The sequence below is a fragment of the Mustela lutreola genome, chromosome 13 (genome assembly GCF_030435805.1).
Source record: "Mustela lutreola isolate mMusLut2 chromosome 13, mMusLut2.pri, whole genome shotgun sequence".
In the NCBI taxonomy this organism is placed as follows: domain Eukaryota; kingdom Metazoa; phylum Chordata; class Mammalia; order Carnivora; family Mustelidae; genus Mustela; species Mustela lutreola.
In genome coordinates, this window is record NC_081302.1 from 10,589,855 (window position 1) to 10,613,788 (window position 23,934).

Sequence of the window (23,934 nt, forward strand, 5' to 3'; positions counted from 1 at the left end):
AGAAAGGAAATTAATGATAGTACACTCTGTGCCTGATCTGAGAACAGTGTTGACAGAGTTCTAGTGCTGACATGAATATGGATTTGACCGGAATCCTGACAGGAGTCAAGCGGAGGGCCGCGGGGCGGTGCAGGGGTGCGTGCTTGGGGGCGGGGGGGGGGGCGTGGGTTGGGGGTGCAGAGCGGCTCCCGCAGGACAGAGCCCCGCGCACAGGGAGAGGGGGCTTCCCGCCCTCTGCCCCAGCCTGCTGCTAGGACTTCCTGTTACAGCCGGGCACAGAGGTGACGTGGTTTGCCTAAAGCCACAAGCCAGGCAACTGGGTTCCAAGGTCTGCGCTGCAAACCGCTGTGCTCCGGGCTGGGGCGGCAGCCGAGTCCCCGCAGTATGAAGACCAACACCAAGTGCCCCAGCTTGAAGGCGTGAAGCGTTGCCTCCAGGGGGTGGGAAAGAGCAGGCAATTCACTGTTCTGGCAAAGCTGTCTGACTTTTTACATTATGGACACATAATTGGTTTAAAAATTTAATCCCAGAAGAGATGGGCGAGGGCCCCAGTGCCTGACAGAGCGGGCCTCCGGTGTCTGCTGGCCTTGCCTGGCCGTGCACTCTCAGAGCCTCACCAAACCGGAGAGCCGGCATCGCCCGACCAGATGCTTCCGAGTTTCCTTCCGGCTCTTAAGGCTCTGGCAGGGGACAGGGCCGGCAGGCACCACGGAGCCTTGTCAGGGTGACGCAGGGCGGGGTGGGTGCCGCTCTGGGCCAGCCCCCCAACAGGAGACCACGGGGGAGCTGTGCGGTGTTTCAGCTGAGGGCCCTCTGGGCGCTGCCCTGGGGAGAGGCTGCAGGGACCAGAGAAGCAGGCCCACTGCGGGGGGGCAGTCGTTGGGGGAGGGTGGCCACGGCGACCAGAGCCGGATGGAGCGTGGGCTCCCCGGGGAGATGCTGCAGGCACGTAGTGCCAGCGGCCAGGATGCAAGCATCAGGGGCTCAGGAGGATCCTCCCACATGTCCGGCCCCACCAGCCCACCCCTCCGTCCCTGTCGCTCTGTCGCTCTGTCGCTCCTCTCCACGCCCTCTTTGTGCCCAGGTTGGCGCATCCTCCCTGGTCCCCCAGCAGCAGCAGCGGCAGCCGGGCCACCTTCGGCTCCTTGGCGCCGACATGGTCCTCGCCCCTCTGTACCTGCACTCCGGCTTCTCCTTCATTCACCTCCAGACCTCCGTGCCCAGCACGCCTCCCTGAGCACCCCACAGCTCTAATCTGTCCTTCTCTGTCACCAGAGCCACCAGAGTCACCCGAAGTAGAGCTCCCACCACGTCCCCGTCGTGCTCAAGGTGTCCCTGTCCTGCCCCAGACTCTGCGCGCGCCTGCACGGCCGGCCTGGTGCTGCTCCCACGGCCGGGCCTTTCCGACCACAGTTTACGTGAAACACAAGAACTCCCGACGCTCCGCAGGCTGGTGACCGAGGCAGGGGACAGGTGAGGAGGGCACAGCTGTGTGGGTCTGTGGGGGCCGTGCACCCTCCCCAGATGCCTTGAGGAGGCAGGGTGAGGCCGAGACCTGCGACACCAAGAAGTGTTAGTCCTGTGGGCCAAGTGCGACCTCTCCAAGGGCCACCTGCCACGTGACTGGCATCCAGGGGGTGTCCCCCTCCAGCTGTTCCTGGCTGGTGGCGGGCTGCTGCCGGCAGATGGACTCCTCTGTTGTTTCCACGTGCAAAGTGTCTTCCTTCCAGAGCCTGCCACCATCACACAGCTCTGCGCAAGGAGGGCAGCGAGGTGCCAGGCCTTGAGGACCCAGGGCCCCCCCCGTAACTTCCAGTTTTGTTGAAGTCACTTTCACACAGGTGACTTCTGTCAGTTATGTAACAGTCTGTGGCCCAGACCCAGGTGAGCAGTAAATAGTCACCTTCACCTGAGAGCCGAGGCTGCAGCGCTGAGTCACGGGGAGCGGGGAGCCTCACTGCCTGCTGGGGCCTTGGGCAGGGACGCTGGAAGCTGTGATCGCTCCAGCTGGCTGGGTCGGACTGCCAGGACCGGAATGTAAGCTTAGCACTGAAGCCCGAGTGATCTCTCGTAGCGGACTGTGCCTGACTGCCTTGTACACGTGTGCGTACATGCATTGTGTATGTATATAAGTACTTGCTTATTGGTATTTCTAACTTAGCTACAAAAAAATTTATCGAGTAATTTTTAAAGTCCTAACTGGTCTAAGAAAACAGCAGGTCTGCAGAGTGATCCCCGGACGGGCTGGCTCCCTCTGACAGGTCTGTTCTTACCCAAGTACCTTTTCCTAGAAGACAGGGAAGGGTGGCCGGTATTTCTCGGAGGCGGTGGTCCAGAGCGTGGGCTCCAGGCTGTGTGGGGCTTGGGAGCCGCTGCCAGCCTTCCCCAGACCGGGGGTCCAGTCCCCACGAGGCCCACACTCTCTTCCCCGGGCCTCTGCCGCGGACAGTGTGTACCATCTGCTCGCTCTCTCCTCCGCAGCTTCCGTGACCCACATGGCCCGCGTGTTCGTGTACGGGACCCTGAAGAGAGGCCAGCCCAACCATGGGGTCCTGCAGGACCGCGCCAACGGCTGCGCCGCCTTCCGCGGCAGGGGCCGCACGCTGGAGCCCTACCCCTTGGTCATCGCCGGCGAGCATAACATCCCGTGGCTGCTCAACCTCCCAGGGCAGGGGCAGCGTGTGCTCGGCGAGATCTATGCGGTGGACGAGCGGATGCTGAGCTTCCTCGATGAGTTCGAGGGCTGCCCCAACATGTACCAGCGCACCCCGCTGCGGATCACCGTCCTCGAGTGGGAAGGCGCGCGTGGGGCCCCCGAGGAGACGCCGGCCGCTGACGGGACCCTGCAGTGCTTCGTGTACAGCACAGTCACCTACGCCCCCGAGTGGGTCCACCTCCCGCACCACGACGATTACGACTCCCAGGGGGGGCACGGCCTCCGCTATAATCCACGGGAGAACAGATGACAAGTGCCAAGATGGCTCCTCCACCGGGTTGGGGGGGTTCGGGGGACAGAGCCCCAGTGATGAGAGGATGCCCTTGGCCTGGTCTGCGTGCACTGGGTGCACTCAGTGTCCGTGGAAACAGAGTTGTAAAACTCAGTCCGGGAGAAGGACTCTTTCAGTTGCAGCTGATTCCCCCAGTATTTGACACACTGATCCCAAGATTATGCCTGAAGCCTGTCTATCCTATAGCGCTTTGTTGCTCGCTGCTTCAAGAAAGCCAGGGACTTGAATCGATGGGATAAGGAAAATTCAGGATCTTAATTCCCCTAAATGACATTTCAAGAACTCATATGTCAAATTTTTCTTTCGTTTGCTTTGCTTTGCTTTGATCTGAAGATAACATTTAAATTGTAGACTTTGTGTAGCAGCTAGATTTCAGCAACCCTACTGCATTGATTCTAACTTGTAGCAGCAAGAAGAGTTTTTTAAACTGATTTGGGTTATCTCACTGTAATAAAAGAACCTCAAGAAAAACATATTGTGTTTGGGTAGTTTTAAACTGTATAAAACATTAGTATTCACAATTTTCAGATCAAGCTTATTAAAAAAGGGATTACTAAAGACGATCATGTAATATTGAACTGGATATTTTGGGAAACCAAATTTAAGTGTTGGTACTATTATTGATTGGGGGGGGGGGGCTCTACTTATGTGGTAGAAGGTTCTTTTCTTTCTCATCTCGCAAAATCACAAGCCAGCTACTTGCTCAGATGCTGAAGAGCCCGGTTTCAGACGGACACACACCCAGGCCTGAGGCCCAGGGGCAAGGTGCCCTCCCTGCCTCTGAAGGGAGCTGCGTTTGGGGGGTGGGAGAGCCTTTCAGAGAAGAACCAACACATTAGTAATTTGTTCTTCAGGCCTGACAGAAAGCTTAGCTTCCAAATACAAACAGCACTTAAAATAATTCTAGCAAGGCACGAGTACCAATTACTCCCCCTCCATCTGATGATCTGTCCGCGTAGACTCCGAGCGGCGCACGACTCTGCCTCTGCTTACTTACCAGCCAAGTCAGAGACGGATCCCGAGGATCTCAGAAGCCACTGAAAAACGCAGCTGCTGGGCCTCCATAACCTCGTTCTCCGCTGGGAAGGCTCCCGCGCTCTTCAACTTGATGGTAGACCGTGCTCACTGACTCCATCTGGCACAAAGACAGATCAGTATTTTTAGCCCTATTTTCTTAATTAGAAACTTGCTTCACAAAAACAAAAAGGCAAGGATGGGCACCAACGGATGGGTTTGTGGCAGCCACACCCACCCCTCAGGGTAAGGGAGCCCCGCATAGCCTCTGGGACCGGGTGGGGAGGGCAGGCGTGTGGGCCCAGCTCTCCTGAAGTGGCTGCCTCCTGGGCCCGTGGGCCCTGCACTTACCGCTGAGAGCCGAGCAGGACAGATTTCCAAACTCCCCAGCAGCCCCACGGGGTCTCTCAGATGAAACTCCCCAGCAGCCCCACACGGTCTCTGGGTCTCTCGGATGTTCCGAATAGGCACAGATGGGCGTGAGGTCCTCAGCCACGCAGAAGCAGGTAATCTGATTATAAGGTGGTAAATGCTAATTTAATGCGACTAAGGCAGAGAACTGGGGTTTATAGAAATGTTTTTTAGAGGATCACAATGAAACACTAGTATTTCGAGTCTACTGGCACAGCCAGTAGCCTCTTATGTACATTGTCTTCATTCAAAAAAAGGGCAAACTAATATTTAGACAAATGCTCAGCTTTATTGATTTAATTTTGACACTAGGAAATCTCACAGCAGAAGTACAAATCATATGTACAAGTATTTATATCAATAAAAATTTCCATTGGTGATTTTTTTGGCAGAATGTTGGTTTTGATTATATGTGGAATAAATATGACCATGTAAAATCTGCTGCACAGGGGTGTTCCTGCAAAACGCCTGACTAAATTGAGTGTGAAAGAATAATAATACAAATGGCTAATTAAATTGGGTGATGACTGAAAGGCTATAAATACTTCATTCCAGTTCCACGAGCAGATCTCCTTCTCCAACTGTGTCCCCAGCTTTGCACTGCACTGATTTCACCTTGAATTAAAAAAGAAAAGAAAAGAAAGAAGAGGGGAGCGTCAGTATTATTAACTGGACCACGAGGGTGCCATCTCGTCACCCGTTTCTGGAAATGAAGAGACAGCCCCGCAGGCTTTGGGGCACAAGAGTCGACTCCTGCTTGGCAGAGGGGACCGAGTGCACAGGGGTGTCCTCGGGAGGGCGGTGACGCGCCTGTCCCGGTCTGTCCTAGAAGCTGCTGGTCCAAGGGAGTCTGCACCACCCGCTGCCCCTCCCCTCCCCACCTCCGCCCTGCACTAGGCACGTGGGGGGCGGGGGAGGGGGGCTCTGTAGCGCCCCTAAAAGCCAGCTGCCCTGATGCTGCATGAGCGCCCAGCAGCCCGCCCTCCCACGCTCGGCTGCGGCTTCACGTGGTGAGTTACTGGTATCCTTCGTGCTCAAAAACCAGAACCAGGGGCGCCTGGGTGGCTCAGTGGGTTAGGGCCTCTGCCTTCGGCTCAGGTCATGATCCCGGGGTCCTGGAATCGAGCCCCGCCTCGGGCTCTCTGCTCAGCGGGGAGCCTGCTTCCCCCTCTCTCTACCTGCTGCTCTGCCTCCTTGTGATCTCTGTCTGTCAAATAAATTAAAAGAAAAAAAAAAGACTTCTACCTTAAAAAAAAAAAAACCGCTTTAAAAAACAAAACAAAAACAAAACCAGAACCGAACCAAAACCCCACGCGATGACACAAGCGCCAGAACGAGGGCCACTAATAGGAGAAAGACCCCGCCCGCGACCCCCGGCTTCCCTCCGAAGCGAAAGAGGCGCCGCGCGGGTGTGCGGCTGCGCCGCGGGGACTCGAGGCCCAGGTGGAACCGGTCCTCCGGGTGTGCGGACCCGCGGGGCTTCAGGGGTGTCGGCCTCCCGGGGGGCTCTGCCGTGCGGGGAGCGGGAGGCGGGGACTGCACACCCGCGGGGCCACACCTGCCCAGCGCTCTGGGCACCCGAGAACTGGCGGACGGTCGGGGCCGCGCGGTCGGGGCCTGGCCTGCGTCCCCGGGAAGTGGAAGGGCAGAAGGGCGCCGTGTGCCTCGCATCCCAGCCTGGGGACCCTCAGAACCGCGGGAATCCGCGCCGCGATGACTTCAAAGGCCTGGAGGGTGCTCCGGGCGCCGGGGGCGGCTCACGCGGGTCGGAGGCCGCCGACGCTTGCACAGGACGCATCTTGCACGCTGCGCCCACGGCAGGGAGGACCGGCTTCCGTCGTGAGCGTTCGCTCGAGGAGGAAAAGCGGCTCTCCAGGTAAGCGCGGCCCAACCCGAGGCTTTCCCCACCCCCCCACCCCCCCACCCCCCCACCCCCCCCACCCCCCCGGCCGCTGCTCTGTGCTGGGCTCTGGCCACGCCCGGGGCGCCCTGCTGGGGTGCAGCAGGAAAGGGATGGGCAGAAAGAGCTCCAGCTGATAGGGGTCGGGCCAAAGTACAAGCTGACCGGAGCCCCTCTACATTCTGGAAGCTACTCCCGGGCCACCAACAGCCAGGGATGAGCTGAGCCTCCGCAGGAGACCCAGAGGCCACCGTGAGACCAGGCAGACCTTGAACACACTGACAGAGGAGGGCTCCACGCTCCTTCTGGAGCGAAGGCCACGTTCGTTTTTGTGCTGGTACCCCAGTGCAGCAACAGGTGCCCTTGGCATGCATCAGACGTCTATATATATACATGTTCTGGGTCCCCCCAAATGAGGTCAAGTTCTCACCATGCCTGGACATTACATGAAACTAACACAGCAGAAATGTTAAGTGCAAGGAGCAAAACCACCAATTTCTACAAGAACAAAGGCCACTTTGGGGTTCACTTTTAGAAAAGGAATCAGATGTAGAGGCCAACATTTCCAAATCTTGCCATTCTCCTCTCGCAAACGCCACAGAGCCTGGGCCCCCGCCAACGGCAGCCCCTCCAGCCTGACCAGGCAGCCAGCTCCAGGCCTGCCCACCCTAAATTGGGCATCTGCTCCCAGCCAGGCCTTTGGTCTGGGCAGGAGCCTCACTTCCTGCTGGGGTGTCAGAGGATGTATCTCTCTGATGCAAATGACAACTGGGAGCAGGCAGTATCTCTCTGCCAGGACACCCACGTCCCCAGAGCTTGATCCTGGCTTCCCACAGAACAGGCCACGGAGCCGGCCACGGAGCCGGCCACGGCAGTCTCTGCACCCTTCCTTGCCCTCCCCACCCCGCCTCACCCCCGGGATGCGGACGTCTCCAAACTGTCCTTCAGAAAAGCCTCCCTCAGCTGTGGGCAGCATCTTTATAGAAGCAAGAAGAATAATGAAGTTATCAGTAAAAGGACTTCTCCAGTTTCCTCAAGGAGAAAATACATGTGAGAAGTTTTACTCTTAACAAGTTTCAGGACAAATACGATTCCTTTTTTTTTTCCCTCCCTAAATCATTACGTTCCACATGTACGTGGGGCTTTCAGCTCCTCTTGATCTAAAATTGTCTAGAATTGTTCTCTTTGTGGAGAAATTATCTTGAAGAGTGACATTAATCTCTGCGATCTCTCAGACCAGTTCCCGCTCTGCCACCTAAGTCTCAGGTGACTAAGCGCCTCCGAGACAGATGTAAACATTAAAAATTAAAGACCCTTTAATTGGAAAGACATTAAGGTGAAAGAACAATTGTTCTTTGACGACCTGCACGTCACAAACTCTCCATGAGGCAGGGCCATGTGGGTGCCAAGCAGAAAGAGCTCCTATGTCCTGGTGTGCAGGAGCGAGGAGCTGGCAGGGGTCACCTCCACGGTGCCTTCCAGCCCTAACCGTCCAAGATCCAAAGATGGAAGTTCTGCTTCCTGTCACAGAGCTGGCAAGGGCTGATGGGAACTCGGGGACATACCTTGCCAGTTTTCCCAGCTGTCATGCTGTTCTGCATTTTCATGGCTTCAATCACACAAATTTCCTGACCTTCTGCTACCTGGAAAAACAAACAGAAAAGAGACAAGTCTTAAAATTGTTCTGATTTTGCAATAACACTCAGGAGTGAAACCATCAAGAGACTATCAGATGCTCTGCAATTTGACCCAAACAGCAGCAAAGACCTCTAAGACTTCATGTTCCAAGTGACTCGTCGGGGGGTAGCAGAGAAGGGCTGTTCCCTCTGTCCTCATCAAATGCCACAGAGATGTGGCCAAAATGGAATGTTTTCCTCCTAAGTGAAAATGTCCAGATTTGGCACAGCCCCACAGATGGGAAGATCTATGGTTTCCGGGGCTAGGAAGAGGGGGTGGTTACTGAGGGACACAGGTTCTCTTCTGAGTGGGGAAGAAAATGTTCTAGATTGACAGTAGTAGTGATGGCTGCATAAGAGATTCTGGGACTAGACAAGAACTCCTGAGCGTGCAGGGTAAGGGGCCGAACTGCCCTGGGCGGGGTTTTATCTCCACAAAACCACTACCCAAAACTAGAGCGTTTCTGTCCATAGCCTTGGGGAGCTGGGAACAGCAGCCTGTGTCAACTTCTGCAAGACCGGCCAAGTAACAAGGAGGTGGCTCCTGGAAGGTGCCTTCTGACGCGGGAATGACCGCTAACAGCCGTGCCTGGTCCTTGAGTGTAGACCAGTGGGGCTGGGTATGGGCTCCCTGGTGAAGCCTGGGGCTTCCAGCCAGGAGGCAGCTGTGACCAAAGCCGCTCTCTCTAGTCTCTGTTCGCTGCCCTTGATGGGTGAGCACCAAGGAGCTGGGCCGGGCTTCTCTCCTCTGTGAAAAGGGCCTCCCAGTCTCCGACACAGTGAAGCCAACTTTCCTCGGGCAACTGGCTGGCTTTTCTGGGGTGCTGGTGGGCATCCTGGGGTGGAGCTCCCAGACCCTCACACCGGTGCGGCTGTGCTGGCCCAGAGTTGCAGAAGTGCCTGGAGAATGTTCTCTCCTGCGCTCCCCAGATGATCGCCGAGCTCCCTCCGGGCCCCCTGCGCGGCACAAGCTGTCTCCCTGGCAGTCTGGGCTGCCTGCGCCCCGCGCCTTCCTGTCCTCCGCTGATCAGGTGGTGGGCTGCCATTTCCTGGCACAGAAATCGAGGGAGAGAGGGGATGCCAAAGCCTGGTGCTGGCATGGAGGAGAGACGCTGTGCTGGGAGCTGGGCTTGAAGCTCCGTGCTCACTGCCCGTTGTGATTCACTCTCCCTGGGCATCTGCATTCCGCAGACGGAGAGGAGAGCAAATGACCCACTCGCGAGGGCTGCTCTTTGCATAGCAGAGGGACCGCAGCCGGGCTCACCTACCCCCTCACGTCATCCCTTGGGGCCTTTTTTCTTTCCAGAGGCAGGAGGGGAGCCCACGAGATGCAGACGGGGACAGCCCCACCCCCCGGGGCAGCACCTGCCATGCAGCCCCCCTCCCCAAAGCCCCGCAGGCTGGCCCCACAGCCTGGTGTCTCAGAGGCCAAGGGGCCAGAGCCGGCCCCCCGACACAGCTCGCAACCGGGCCCCGGTGGATTTCTGGAAATGGGTCTGAAACTCAATGTGACAGAATGGAAATTCTCTCCACAAAATTGTCAGCAGCTCTCTACCTCTGGGTTCTGGTAGCTCCGCTTCACGGGTGGATGAGTGCCCCCCGCGGGGACCTGGGTGAGCTTAGCCCACACCCCCCACGTCGCTGGGCTTCCTCTGCTGTCATCGGAGAGCCCATCCCTGGCCCGGTGGGCTTTTTGGAAGGGGGCACAACCGAGCCCCCTCCGCAGCAGGTCTGACCCCTCTCAGCTGCTCAGCCCGTGGCTCAGAATCTGCAGGCCAGAGCGCCCCTCCTGGGGTCTTCATGGGATCTTCAAATAAGTGATTCACAGTTAATGCAAACAGGAGAAAGACGTGAACCCAGCAGATTTCCAGTGGTCACACTGAGGGGGCAGAGACCCACGCAACAAGGATGGCACAGGGCCCATGCGGGAGGGGGGCGGGGCCTGGGCCGGGACTCCACACCGGGCTAGAGCCGGCCACTGGAGATCAGGGCCCGCGGAAGCGTGGGGCAGCAGCGGCAGACCGGCCACAAGTTCACGGCGCTCTGCCCTCGCCAGCTGTCCTTCCTGGCCGGCTCTGGGTGCTGATACCCTGCATGTGGGCGATTCAAGTGGCAGGTCCCCAATCACACTCCTCAGAAAAACAAAAGCTCTGATGTAGACAGGTAATCAGGAGATGTGGGGACATCCCCAAGTTAAAACGCTCTTTTTTATTGTGTCACTGGCAATCTGATTAAAAGGACTTAAAAGAAAAGTGCCTCTGGATTCCAAGGGGCCCAGCCAGCAGCGCTGCCCTGAATCTACATCGGGTCTTCCTCTCCTCTCCTGGGCCCCTCCCTGAACCCCTCCCCAGGTCTGCCGGTCTCCGTGTCTACACAGGTCCGGATGGAACTTTAAGTAATTCCCTGCTCCCTCCCTGCTCACTTAAGCAATGGGTTTTGTAGTCTGTTTTCCTAGAAGAGAAAGAGCCCTTGGAAGTTGTTCTCTGAGACCCCGCATGAGAGCAAAGGCCGTCGTGGTCAGCAGAGTCGTGTTACCCGCACACATGGACTTGATCGAAATTCAGTCTTTCATCCCTCAGCCATCCCGGCTGGAGGAGCTCTGAGACCGCCGGCCACGCTGTCATGGGAGCTCGGCCCGGGGTTGTGTTGTGTCCCCTCCGCCCCCGCCGTGTCCCCCGCAATACCGGAGCCTCGGGTGCAGAGGTGGTGGCCCATCTGCATGCGGGGCTCGGAGGGTCGGAGGGTCGTGGGGACACCTTCCACATTTCCCCAGGTGCTCGTGGGCAAGGAGCGCGCCCCGACGGCTCACATGGGAGGGCACGGCCACCTAGGGCTTTGCGCGCACACTCCTGTAACACTTTTGTGTGTCATCTGATAAAGGCTCACTGATTGTGACAGGAGGTCTCCAACGTTGGGCTTACAAAATGGTCACAAGCCTCGCAAGTCTTTTCGATAAACCTAGTCAGCCTGATGTACTTCCCCGCTCCCTGTCTAATTGGTGTAAAGTTTGGAGGCCCCAGTCCTGGATCTTTCATCCGGCTTACTGCGTCCTCTCCTTTGACATGGGGTCAAGGTTCACATTCGCATCCGATTATCAGAGCGCACTCATTAAGCAGGGCCTGCCTCGCTCCAGAATGAGTAAGCTGGAGGGAAAACCCGGCCCATTTACTCAGCAGATTTTCGCATGGTTAGGAGGCCTCCGTGTCCCCGGCAGAGCCCGGCACTGAAGAGCTTCAGACATCTCCTGCTGATGATTAATTGTGAGTGATGGGAAATAAAATCCAGTAAAGCCAGCTGCTTGCCATGGTCGGCAAAATGACTCTAATGGAGATAGGCTGCCAATTTTCCAGTTTTACTGGCAAGTCTTCCAAGTGTAATTAAGGGAAGTTATAAATGATATGGAAATCTATCAAGTCCCATTTATTTTCAGAGGACTCTTTCCCCAGAGACTTTTATCTTCAAGCTTATAGTACGCTTTGTTGTGCTAATGATTTAAACCCCTTCTCATTTCTGATTAAAGCCCCCAATATCCTTCTACCAAGTTCGCCTCACTCCTTCCCCAAAGATGAAAAGGCCCAGAACCTTCTCCCACATACGTCCCTCTTGGAAAGCACGCTAAGACTGGGAGACGTTTGGCTACTTGTATCGTTCAGCCTGCGAACGCATGAAGAAAGCTCAAAGAAAGTGCAGGAAGAGAACGAGCAGAGAGAGGGGGGAGAAAAGACCTCCACCAAACATAAAAGGAAGCCCCCAAAAGTCCAGACTTGAAAAGCTGTGCTCGAGAGCAGACATTCATCAGAAGGTGGTGTAGCGCACTAATGTTATTTGATTTGGAATAAAAGCATGAAAATGATGGCAAAGGCCTAAAATTGGAGATGTAAAGGCTGACTGCACAGTATTCCATTTCTCAATTTCATCCTTCAGAGCCACAAAATGGGGGTGATACAGTGACGGGATGAGTTTACAGTAACAGCTGTGCTCTTCCCACACAGGGGAGGCCCTTCTAATGGGCGAAGGTCTGTTTTGAACAGACGGGGAGTAACAAAACAAGGTTCCCTATTAAGAGTGTGCAGTCCTATTTCTGATCAAGAAAATGAGTGCGGGAGTCGGATTGCCTCGAAGGCGGCCCCTCCCTCTCCTGTCGTCCCAAACCAGGGCGCTTTCAAAGGGGTTCTCCTTTCAGCGGAGGGAGAGGACAGAATGTCGCGGAGGGCTCTGCCCCCGTCAGCCCACTTCTCCGGCAACTGTAAAGAACGCACAAGAAACAGTGCCAGTGGCATATGGCTTTCTACTGTGCTAAACATTCACACAAAAGACAGGTTCATCAGTCATTGCAGTATCTGGATCAAAAATTAGCTCCTGATGGATGGTATTGGAGCTTACCTGCTGCTAGTACATTACCAGAGAAACACAGGTTTTGAAACCCACATGACATTAGAAAGTGCAGACCATGAAATGCGACACGTGCAGGCGCACATAATGTACGCCAGATTATACAAAATAATAAATAAGCTATTTAAGCCCTCTGCCTAAAATTGGGCCCGCTGCAAGGAACCCTGGGTCACTTCTACACAGGCCAATTAATGCACAGCATCTGCCGTACAGAAGCGGGGCACGAAGCACTTCCGAATGATTTCAGCAATTAAAAGGAAACTGCTTCCTGCCTGTTCAGACAGCAACTGTTTCAATGCAAGAGCGAGCACCAAATCACTGTGTGCAGCTGAAAAATTAAGTCCCCTTTTCGGGGAAGAGGGGTGGGCGGGAGGAAGAATTTTTATGGAACAGGGAGCCTTCTTTTGTTGTCCTGCGTTCTGTGTTTTTCTGCCAAATGAGACAGAAGGCTCGGAGGGCTTCCCGGCCCGCAGCGGTCTCCCCTTCTGCCGCCCGGGGCCACCCGAAAGCATGGATCAATATCAACCCCGCTGACGATGCCACGAAAGTGAAAATCCTTCAATTACATTTTTAAAGGCTGTTCTACTTAGAACACAGGTGCCTCAACGCAATGCATTTTACGGCCCTCAGATCTGAAGAAAGATGCAGTGAACAGCCACAAGAAAAAGGCCTCTCAGATTTGGTTAAAAGGCACCGCTAGAATCTGATTATAATAACTTCCTCTTTCTGAGCCCGTAAGATAGGCTGCTAAATATCCCCTGATATTTCCCCCAAGAAGAAATGTGCATTCACATCCCAGCATCTTCATGTAAAGGGGGAGGGAGAAAGACCCCGGGAGACCGTCTAGTATTTAAGCAGTGCGGAGAGAAGGAAACATCATCAAATTACAAAGAAAGAGGAGGCAGGTGACAGAAATGCCACCGAACTCCCTATCTGCCACGGGAGCCCTCCCGCGATGGGCTCGTGTGCACGCCGCCTGAGTCACAAGGGGACGCGCAAGGAGGGGTGACGCATCAACCAGGCTGCTGGCTGGGGGGACTCGGGGTCCCCACCTCCCCCCCCCCCACTGCCCAGAGCTGCCTCCCTGGCTTTCTGCGGTGGGTGACCAAGCGGGGAGCGCATACAGAGTCATGGCCAGTACAAGTCCAGTTTTCTTTAAAATGAAAAACATCTCTCCCTCCTGCCCTCAAAGTTAGCTGGGAACTGCAGCCAAAGCCCCTAGAGTGAGAGAACTCAACGGCATCTTGAAGAGATCAGTCTGGATCCATCTCTAGGAAGTCGCTGTCTTCAAGTACTCAGCGACTGCATGTCTTGGGGTTTGGGTTTGTTTTTTTGTTTTTGTTTTTTAAGCAAAATGGTGAGGAAAGATCTCTTGAATCTTGGTAAGGTTGCAAACTGCCATCTTTTAAAATGGTTAAAAGCAGGATAACACAGCCTCTAACTCCAAGCAGATCATTTCTTGAAAAATAAAATAAAATGCCAAACTTGTAAGAGACTCTCCTGCAACGCTCAACTTACTGATGGACCTTAAAAACAGACAATCGTCAGCTCAACTTCTTTGTTAACGTCCAGCGAAAGTTAATCCTAACACTGAAAAAGGAGTGTTATCTGGAAGACAGAAAGGCGAAATCTGGGGTAGCCATCACTGCTACAGGCAGGACAGGAATCTGATTAGGGAGGGGCCGGGGCAAGTTCCCCGTGGAAGCGACTTTTATTGTTCGGTACCAGGAAAAGCAAATACAGTGAAGATGAGCAGAGAGCATCTGAGTATTTCTGTTATTCTCTGGACCTTTATGTGTGTGATGTTTTATAATCTGAGTTTAAAAACATGCAACCATGAATGCATAGGTTTATTTATACATGCTTTGGAACGCAATCTGAGGTTTGGGTGGAAAACTGGCATCTTGTCAAATAAACTGCTATCAAATATGAAAATTTCATTACTGTAATGATTTTAGGATTATCAGTCAAGGTATCCAGAAACAGGAAAACGGATCTGTCATGGCCAGGTCCTCGGCCAGGGAAAGATGCTGTTGTGGATACTGGGCCATACCAGGTAAGGGGATCCCTGCCAGATGAACACAGAGCAGGAGGAACACAGGGCAGGAGGGACCATTCCAAGGCCTCTTATCTAGAATGCCTGGGGGCTGGGCGCCTGGGTGGGGCTCAGTCGGTTAAGCGTCTGCCTTTGGCTCAGGTCAGGATCCCAGGAGCCTGGGATGGAACCCTGTATCCGGCTCCCTGCTCAGTGGGGAGCCTGCTTCTCCCCCTGCCTCCCTCTCTCTGTCTCTGTCTCTCATGAATAAATAAAATCTTTAATTAATTAATTAATTATCTGAGAGCAAAGGAGTCTTCAAATCTGTTTCTTCAAGACCTGAAAACCAGAGGTCTCCTGCCAAGTTTATCTGCAACTTCCCCTGCCGTGGGCTCAGTTACAGAGGAGAGGGTTTGGCCCCGAAGGCGCGGTATGAATGCCACCCTCCAAAACGGCAAACCTGGGTCTCTCAGGATTGCTGGCCATCCCACCACTTGGGAGCCCTCCCCTAGCAGCCCTGAAGGAGCACACACAAGGAGGACAGACATTGGGGCAAAATCTGGGTGGTACTCCTATTAATGATCCCAAATTTTCTGTTCTTATGGGGGTACTTTATAGGATTCCATTTTTTGCCCAAGACACTGCACAAGAACAGTCCCAAACGCCTACTTCCCCTTCTGCTAAAGGCCAGTTCCATTCTACAGTAGATCTTCCCCATCTTGGCCCCCCAAAATACTCCCAAGGCCTGTCCTACTGCTACTGAGCAGGCTAGAAAAGCAGCAACAGGCACTCACTGTCCATCTGTGATTTGACCAGGTCTCACAAACTGGTAAGTCACAAAGCGTCACTGCCAAAGAAAGATTTGTAAGTGGGGACACCGCCCACTTCCGACTCATATCTCAATTGTTACTGTTTTGAGTAAGATGGGTATTTCTGATCCACATCCGAGAGGTCTGTTGCACTGCAAGATAACTCAGAAATCCTGATACACTGCAACAGTAATACCTCCCCTTGGGCTGCCTTATTTTTTATTTTTGTTTTTTGCTCTGTTTCTGATATCAAAGGGCTAACAAAACAACTGTGCCCCTAATGACTTTATTTTACACTTCGGACTCAAGATGGAAATTGTGTGTCATTTCGGCAGCTCTCAACCTAAAGCGAGCAAGTACCCTCTGCCATTATTCTGAGAGAAGGTGTTTTTAATATTTTTGTTCAAGGATATCATAAAGATAGACATTTTAAAAATTACAGTAAGTTACAAAAAATACTGCCTTGATTAGAGGGCCCTCAGTTTATAATGGTGCTAAATACACAGAAAAATGGGTATTTTCCCAACTGAAATTAAAATCAGTCGTGAAAATATTTTCAGAGGGTGGATGACCACCAAACCAAACCAAACAAACAAACAAACAAACAAACAAAAAACCCAACAGACTAAAGGCATATCAAAGTCATTCTATCCACTGTTTTCTGAAGTAAATGGGTGACAAGGGGACTTTCCATAAGCCTCTCCTACTTTGTTCACTCCTAGGTTTGTCTGCGTGTAGGCATTTCTATGCATTTGACGGCCTGTTACCCACAACCCCCTCCCCACATGTTAAAAAAAAAAAAGTTATTGTACAATTATTTAAAAAATGACTTTACTGCCACATTTAATGTCAAATACTATGTAACAGACACTGAAAGATATCAGAAACTTTTGCTGTGTGAATCCAAACAAAAACAAAAACAAAAAAACACAGCCTCTGTGTTGAGGGAGGGAAAGACTTTCCCACAGGAAGCTGAGTGCATTTATGACTTCTAAATAGCCGCCCCCAACATCATTTTGCCCTGAGGTGTTTTTTGTTTTTTTTAACTCTGTTAAGATGGTTTACCTCACAAAACACATTTATTAATTATTATTTATGTGATGCTTTTGTAGAACACATTATTGCCAGGCCCGGCACTCTAAGATTTGTCAGATTTTACTTAACCTAAATATAAAAAATTACAGATTACTGAAATCTAAACTATTAAAAAAAAATTCAAAGAATTTGCAATTTGTCTCTTTGGTCCTGTTTTGCTTGAAAACACACAGAGACAACTGATTCCATTATCTTTCTCCCGATAAAAGTAGAACTTGGGCTCAGTTATTGTTAGTACAGAGCACAACACAACATGCCCTGCGGAGCTAAAATAATTTAAAACCACAAAACTTAAAAGTTACCAGTATTCTTTTCTCATAATGGCCCCATGTAAGTGCTCTGCCTTTGGTCAAAGGAGAGTTTCCTGGCTTTTAATGACACAAGGCCGATCTAATTATAGAAGTTGCCCTTAAGAGTCCACGATGAAACTTTTCCTCCTGCATTTGGGGAAGGTACTAGCAGTCTGCGACACTTTTCGCAAATAACAACTCAGGAGAAAACACTATTTTATCAAAACACAATGGCCCAGAATAAGAAAGGAAGTCGAGCGGGGACCCAAAGTGGCACGGGAAGCTGGAGAGAAGAATTAGAAAGCTCTCCTTGACCAGCCTAGGCATGAGCCAGCGGAGAGCATTCCTTTCTGGGTAAGGCGAACAGCACAGACCTTAGGAGCCAGTTTGCTAGGGGTACGCCCCCCATGCCTGACTTTAAAGGACATAAAATAGAGGTCCCATTACACCACAGTAACATATTTTTAACAGTTAGTTCTCAAATTAAACCCTTCTCGAATACCCACATTTAATTATTGGTGGTGGTTTTCAATATCTGAGCTATCCCAATGAACCAAAGACTAATACCACATTGTTCCAATTTACTAAATGCCTTGCTTTCCCACATTAAACTATTAGCCAGGAACTGGAAAGTATGAAGGCTAAACCCCCCTGGTGTCTGCAGAAGCTAACCCGGGAGAAAGCAGTTGCTGGAAACAAGGAGGCTGCAGGCTCCCAGTTCTCTGCCCCAGGAGGGCTGGAGGGAGCCTGGTGCCGAGGGGAGGCACGAGATCGCAATCTGAGCCCCCTCCCACCCCCCTTCAGGTTTTGACTCAGGTGTTGGAAAAATAAGGATTTCAGTTACACGCTTACATTTTTTTAAAGTGCAACTGTGATTTTATAATTAAACCTGCACCATTAGGACTGACAAGCTCAGGATGGCAGCCTATGTAGCTTCTAGAAAAGGCTTAAGAAGAAAAGTGGGGGAAAAAAGCAAAACCCCAAAATAACACACCACATTATTTACCAACCTACGCGTCTAGTTGCCAGAAGATTCCACTGACTGCTCTGATGACGCAGTGTGTGAGTGCAGGCAATTTTTTAAGGATTTTTAAATTTATTTTAGGGGCGCCTGGGTGGCTCAGTCATTAAGCATCTGCCTTCGGCTCAGGTCATGATCCCAGGGTCCTGGGATTGAGCCCCACATTGGGCTTCCTGCTCAGTGGGAAGCCTGTTCCTCCTTCTCCCACTCCCCCTGCTTGTGTTCCCTCTCTTGCGGTCTCTGTCAAGTAAATAAATGAAATCTTTAAAAAAAAAGAAAAGGAAAGGAAAAAAAATGGATTTATTTATTTATTTATTTTAAAGAGAGAGAGAAAGCACCACATGTGTGTGCAGGAGGAGGAGAGGAAGAGGGAGAGAATCCTCATGCAAACTCCCTGCTGAGCAGGGGACTGTCTGTTAGCTGTATCCCCCAACTCTGAGACCGTGACCTGAGCTGTAGGCAGACGCTTAACCAACTGAGCCCCCAGGTACCCTCTTAAGACAGTCTTACTGTGCACTTTCTTCCACGAATGTCAGTGCTCTCAAAGTGAAGATAACAATTCACAGCTACTGAGCCTCTTCTGTGCTTTTCTAGAAAAGCAGGTGGAGTCTATTTCAGTATCCTCAGCTCAAAGCAATTGTTGGAGTCAGCTTTCCGACTTCGCTTACCAGTTCCAGGGCCACGTATTTAAACAACTGAAGGTGATTGTTTTTTCTTGATTTTCATTTATCGTAAGTATCTTTCTAGAAGCCAGTGCCAGCTATATGAGTTTTTCTCAACCTTATTTTACTTATGTTAATGTAGAAATACACAGGCATTTGTAATGCCTCTTTACAGGAGAACGTGTAAACTCCTCACCAGAGATACAAAATGGAATCACCATATCATCCATCGAAGATGGTCATGTTTGGCCATTATTTTCCAGCACGTAAAGAAAAATGCTCGTGTCTAAGTGTCCCCTAGAAATCTGGTTGCATCTTTGTTTTCTTCTTATTTTTGCAGCAAGTCCACAGAGACTTCTATCCATGTTCTGTGAAATGCATGTATCCCACTAAAATAGCATGTTATTGTGAGACTAAACATGTACGGAAATATTAACACAGCCTTGATTTGTGCCTTAATGTCACAAGGTTGAGATGAAAAGCCTCAAACTGTGATCCTACATTACACGTATCAAGTAACGGGAGGGCTCTGATACTACACGGTCTATGGCATTACCTTTCCTCAGTTCCCTTCCCATTTATTCCAGAAGTCAGACAGAAAGTTCCCATCAAAGGGCTATTTCTTGGTATCAGTTCTTCAGGGATGCTCAAAGCCCAGAACAGTAGGAAGTACATAGAAAGTTTAAATAAAATATTGCCAAAATACTAAATTCGCCAATTAACAGAATGAATCGGGCCTTATTTCTATGCTAGTCCCAAGTCTTTGGGAGGGGAGGTTCTCAAGAGATAGTGTGACCAACCCAACTCAAATGAGCAACAGCCGGACAGGGAATGCACACAAGCTCTTCCGCTTTTCCGTGGTCAAGAAAGAGCCGCACAGAGCAAGGTCACGCCTCAGTCCGCCCCATCCCACAGACCGGCATGGTCCTTACCATGTCTCCAGGCTTGACAGAGACGGCCACCACCACGCCAGGCATTGGGGAGCGCAGAATACTGCTTGTGTCCTCAGCCACTTTTTCCAGCATAAATTTGTTCAGTTCTGCAGCCAGTTTGGTTAAGATGCGCACCTGATACTGAAGGGAGGAAAAACAACAACAACAACAACAAACACCATGAATGAGTTTCAAGGAAGAACTTCTCCTCAGATGTAGCATTCATGCAGAATCCATTTGCAGCTTTGAAATTTAAATGATAACATCTTTGAAATCAAATGGTTTTGAATTATTGAACTTAAAAACAAGAATACATTTGTTTCTGGCACATGTTATGGGTAGTAGGATTTAAGAAGTTTCTTTAAATAAGAATGACTCCACTAACTAGTGACAAACACCCTGTCTCATTATGAGAAATATCTCAAAAATCTGTAACGAAAACAGTGAGAATTTTCCTTGCATTCCCTTTACCGCTCGCTGGTAAGCGTCTCTGCCCACCCCCACCCCCGGCTCCCCCAATCCTAGGAGCGGTCTGGGTCAGCGAGCAGAGGGGTGACGCTGCGAGCAGCCGCCAGCAGATGGCAGCAGACCGCCGTCTCGCGCTTCCCACTCCCCTCCAGAACGGCTGCGCCACCAAGTAGTTAAGACAAAGGGTTTCAGTGTCCGTTTGGGGCAAAATAATATTTAAAATTCAATTTTTTTCTAGGGATACAATATGTTAGATGCACTACAGGAAAAGCTAGCTTTCTTTGAGGCACAACGTGAGGCAGCCTTTCCAAGGTACCAGGACGGTTAGGGTAGATTAGGATGACACAGAGTGAGTATCTTGAACACCGAGAGACAATAATACCAAGATTGTAAAACCGTTGAGAGACACGTTGCGCACAAGCATTTCCATAAAACCTTTTGTAGGGGGTTCTCGAACAATTACGGGCGCATTAAAGGGAAGTTCAGTCCAACAGAACATTCCTAATAAAGGAGAAATTTCTGCCTCTGCGAGAAAAACCCCTCCCCATCTCTGTGGACAAGTATGAGAGCCACGGTTTGGTCTGCCCAAGAAGAAACAAACCAAAGCTGTTTGAGGAGGTGTTACTCAGGGAAGTTGAAACCACCACCTGAAGAGGTTTGGATTCCCAGCAGATCATACTCCCCAGGGGTAAGACAGACAACTTCCAGGCGGCTCCATTTTGTTGGGGGGAAAAAAGCTGCTGTAACTCAAAGCTTCCTGTGGGCATCCTGACCGCAGGGATGCAAAAGCAAAACAGAACTCACCCCCCTCATTCTGGACAGGGATGGGGGTCCTCTCCGAGCCTGCACTTTGCAGCGCCTATTCCAAAGGGGTAGGGGAGGGCCCCAGGAGAGGCAGATTTGCCACTGTGACAGGTTGACTAATAACATCTTTTGCATGTTTCTTTACTCCTGAGTGTGTGTTTTGCAATCAAGACATGCGAGTGTCTGCCAGTTTCTGAAGGATATGATCCTTAAGTGAAATTACTGTGCAAATAAAAGCTTTTTGCTCCTATTAAAATTCATCTGAGTCATAAGTGGCAAGGGAAAAGCGAGGAGAGTGCATTCTGCTGTCAGTCCAATACACATTCTGGGTAAGAGGGACTATTTATCAGCAATGAATTGTACCTCAAAGTCCTTCATTTAAACTATGGGGGAGGTGGTGGACAGTGAAAGAAGGGAGAATATAATTGTACCAAATTGCATGGTTTTCGTATCTGGGCTCTGTCTGCCTTGGAAAATAAAATCCAACATCACTAGGAGGAGGCGAGTGAATAGGAAGTCAATTCTCTGGCTGTCAGCACCCTCCGCCGCTCCCTCCATGCGACTGGCCAGCACTGGGCCCAGCTGTCCAGGTTCCATGCAGTACCCAGATTGATTTTTTCCCCCCTTGTTCCTTGTACCATTTGACTTCAAAATGAGAAGTCAAAATTCAGGGAAAGTATCTTTCTCCACTGAGGATAATATGATTTCTCACATTTCGCCACAGTGGACAGACTTAAAAACTAATTTTAGCTATATCACAAACAAGCCTTAATATAAATAAAGAGCTAAGATTGTACCCAGCTCCATTTCTCCCCAGAAATGACAAGATCCTGCCTAAAACTGGATCCTTTTACTATTTTTATAATTTTCATATCTTTTGAATTCCTTTCTCCGTGGGACTCCTGCTTTGCTTGGAAAGAGATGTAAAACAGCCACAAAACTCAACGCCTTTAGATGCGGTCTTTGTTACTGATGAGATGTTCCTTTTCCTTTTGTATTTGTTTATTGTTCTTAAATCTGTCTGGGGGATAAGCGACTTATTGTAATCACAAGTGAAAAATAACAAGGGGGTAAATGCCTCAGGAGAGGCCTCAGTGCAAAGAGTTGGCGAAGAAACGACCTTTCTGAATATAAAAAGAGGAGGCAGCAAGAAGGTTCTCTTTTTAAGATTACCTTTGATGTTGTCCTGACCCCTTCGGCGTGCCCACACAAACACGCCTATTAAAACAACGGCTTGGCTCGGGCCTGGCCGGCGCAGCAGCACACGGGGGCGCCAGCCCGGGTGGGAACCGGGGTGGGAGCGGGGCGGGCCCGGCATCTGGGCCCCGCAGAACCACTGGCCTGGTGCGAACCAGAAGAGCTTTCCGATGCTGCCAGGAAAGAAGTTATTTAACAGTATACACTAGGGCCTTCAGAGCTAACGATCAAAACTGCTACTTATTGGTTTCTCTGAATTCTTAGAGGGCACAGGCACGGCAGTCAACTCGCTGGAAAAAATTCGGGAAAATGCCCTGGGGCGCACCAAGTAAACCCTAAGGGTTTTTACTCTAGGCATTTAACAGCCCTAATGGGTTCTGCAGAACTTCCTGGAGAGGCTGGATTTTAACTTGTTGTTACTGTTTGCAAGCACGGAAACCACAAACTGGATGTTTCGGGGGGTAGGAGTCCAAGATCAGAAAGATTAGTTGACGGGACATGGAAGTACAATCCTTTGAGGCCAGAAGGGGCTAACGCCGCAAGGTCATGCGGGATTAGAAGCTGCTCCGGGCGGGGCCTGAGGTGGACCAGCTCTGGAGTCGGACAGAGTCTCACTGTGGCTGTAGGGAGATGCTCCCCAACCACAGTCAAATGATCAAGTTCTCGAAAAACAGCTCACAGGTGTCTGGGGGCCTCAGTTATTAGGTGTCTGCCTTTGGCACATGTCATGATCTCAGGGTCCTCGAATGGAGCCCCACATTGGGCGCTCCTCTCAGCAGGGAGCCTGCTTCTCCCTCTCCACTCCCCCTGGTTGTGTTCTGTCTCTCACTCTGTCTCTCTCTGTCAAATAATAATAAATAACTTAAAAAAAAAAAAAAAAAAAAAGGCAGCTCACCCCGTAAGCAAGTGCTGAGGACAGGGCTCTCCAGACTCCCCGCAGGACAATAACGGAAAGGACCCAGGTGCTATCTAATGACCTGAGCCTGGGTCTCTAAGCAAATCAACGGTATGGTGTCCGCAAAGTAAAACCATGCCCAACATGAAAATGTCTCCCAACAAGTTCCAGAGGAAGAAAGAGAAGGGAATCATACCAGACATAAAAGGAGCAGGACAAAAACTACGAGAGATGGATGATTAAAAGGGACACAATGCAACTGTTCTAAAAATGAACATGCAACTCTCACCGTGGAACCTGAAAAGAGGAGGGGAAGTTGGGGAGCAGGGAGCTGTCAGAGCTGGGGGGGCAGTCATGGGTTGGGAGAGATATATACTTTTTGATCAGATCAGTTAAGAAAACCACCCTGCAAACAGGTCCGGCCATGGGAGCCTGGCATGCGCGCACACACACACCCACACGCACATGCACACACATGGCTGTGTGTGCCGCGGACAGTAGAGCAGCCCGCGCTGTGGACGTGCCCCACTCAGGAGGTCACACAGAACACCCTGACATGGGCCGCTGCACCTCCCCAGGGAGCTTAAACCCTCCAGCCTCTGAGGCCTCCCGATTTTCCAGCCACTTGACACCTCCCACGTGCTCACACCCGCGCGATTCCGAGGTCTGTGGGCTCCTGGCAGAATGAGGACTAAGAGTGCTTTACGTGTTTTTCCAGTTGTGACTTCCTCGTCACACGGCGCACCTCTGCTTTCCATCTCTGCATCGTTCTTCCAAAACAAGGAGTTGGTGGACACTGGCTGAACTGGTCATGGTTTTGCCGGGCAACTGTGGGCCATCTGGGTCAAGGGTAAATGATGACCTTGCCTAGTAATTATTTTACATCGAGTCCCCTAACATCCTCTCTGTGGACCCTCGCCAAGTCAGGTGGCTGCGCACCTCTTCCAACACAAGTTTTCCACCTCCTGACCCCAAAGGTCTCCCACCTTCAACTGTGTCTTCATTTCCAGTGTGGCCGCAGCACTGACCCTCAGATGTGCCCCGGGAAGTCTCTTCTCCTAACTCTAACTCCTAACTCTGAGCTGGAGAGCAACTGTCAATCCCTTAAAGTGACAGAAACGACTCGCTACAAAACGTGACACATCTTTAAATTAAACACCGAGGTGAAATCAGAATCTTAATTCAACTTTTTTTTTTCCTTTCCTAAGTTCTCTGTGGGCTACACCATGAACGGGCTGGGGGACGGGCAACACAGCAGAGGTTCACCGCCCTGCAAACCGCGTTCCCCTCGACTTCAGCATCCGGCCCAGCAAAGCCAACCCGAC

The 23,934-nt window shown here is 51.3% G+C and overlaps 2 protein-coding genes across 9 annotated transcripts in view; one reads left to right on the forward strand and one right to left on the reverse strand.

Moving 5' to 3' along the window:
* GGACT (gamma-glutamylamine cyclotransferase) overlaps window positions 1–3,481 on the forward strand; it is a 53,296-nt gene extending 49,815 nt beyond the window's left edge. For 4 of the 7 annotated variants that reach the window (XM_059143715.1, XM_059143717.1, XM_059143718.1 and 1 more), the window contains 2 exons: window positions 1,276–1,473; window positions 2,482–3,481. In XM_059143715.1, coding sequence (XP_058999698.1) covers window positions 2,496–2,966 — 471 coding nt within the window. In that variant the 5' untranslated portion in view covers window positions 1,276–1,473; window positions 2,482–2,495 and the 3' untranslated portion in view covers window positions 2,967–3,481. Of the gene's footprint in view, window positions 1–1,275; window positions 1,474–2,481 lie in introns of those variants that run through there. The other 3 variants (XR_009346823.1, XR_009346824.1, XM_059143719.1) reach the window with 2 other exon arrangements.
* Window positions 3,482–4,702: 1,221 nt separating this feature from the next.
* Window positions 4,703–23,934, reverse strand: part of PCCA (propionyl-CoA carboxylase subunit alpha) — a 414,664-nt gene continuing 395,432 nt past the window's right edge. For both annotated transcript variants that reach the window (XM_059143714.1, XM_059143713.1), the window contains 3 exons: window positions 19,246–19,386; window positions 7,899–7,976; window positions 4,703–5,048 (listed from right to left, as the gene is read on the reverse strand). In XM_059143714.1, coding sequence (XP_058999697.1) covers window positions 4,980–5,048; window positions 7,899–7,976; window positions 19,246–19,386 — 288 coding nt within the window. In that variant the 3' untranslated portion in view covers window positions 4,703–4,979. The remainder of the gene's footprint in view (window positions 5,049–7,898; window positions 7,977–19,245; window positions 19,387–23,934) is intronic.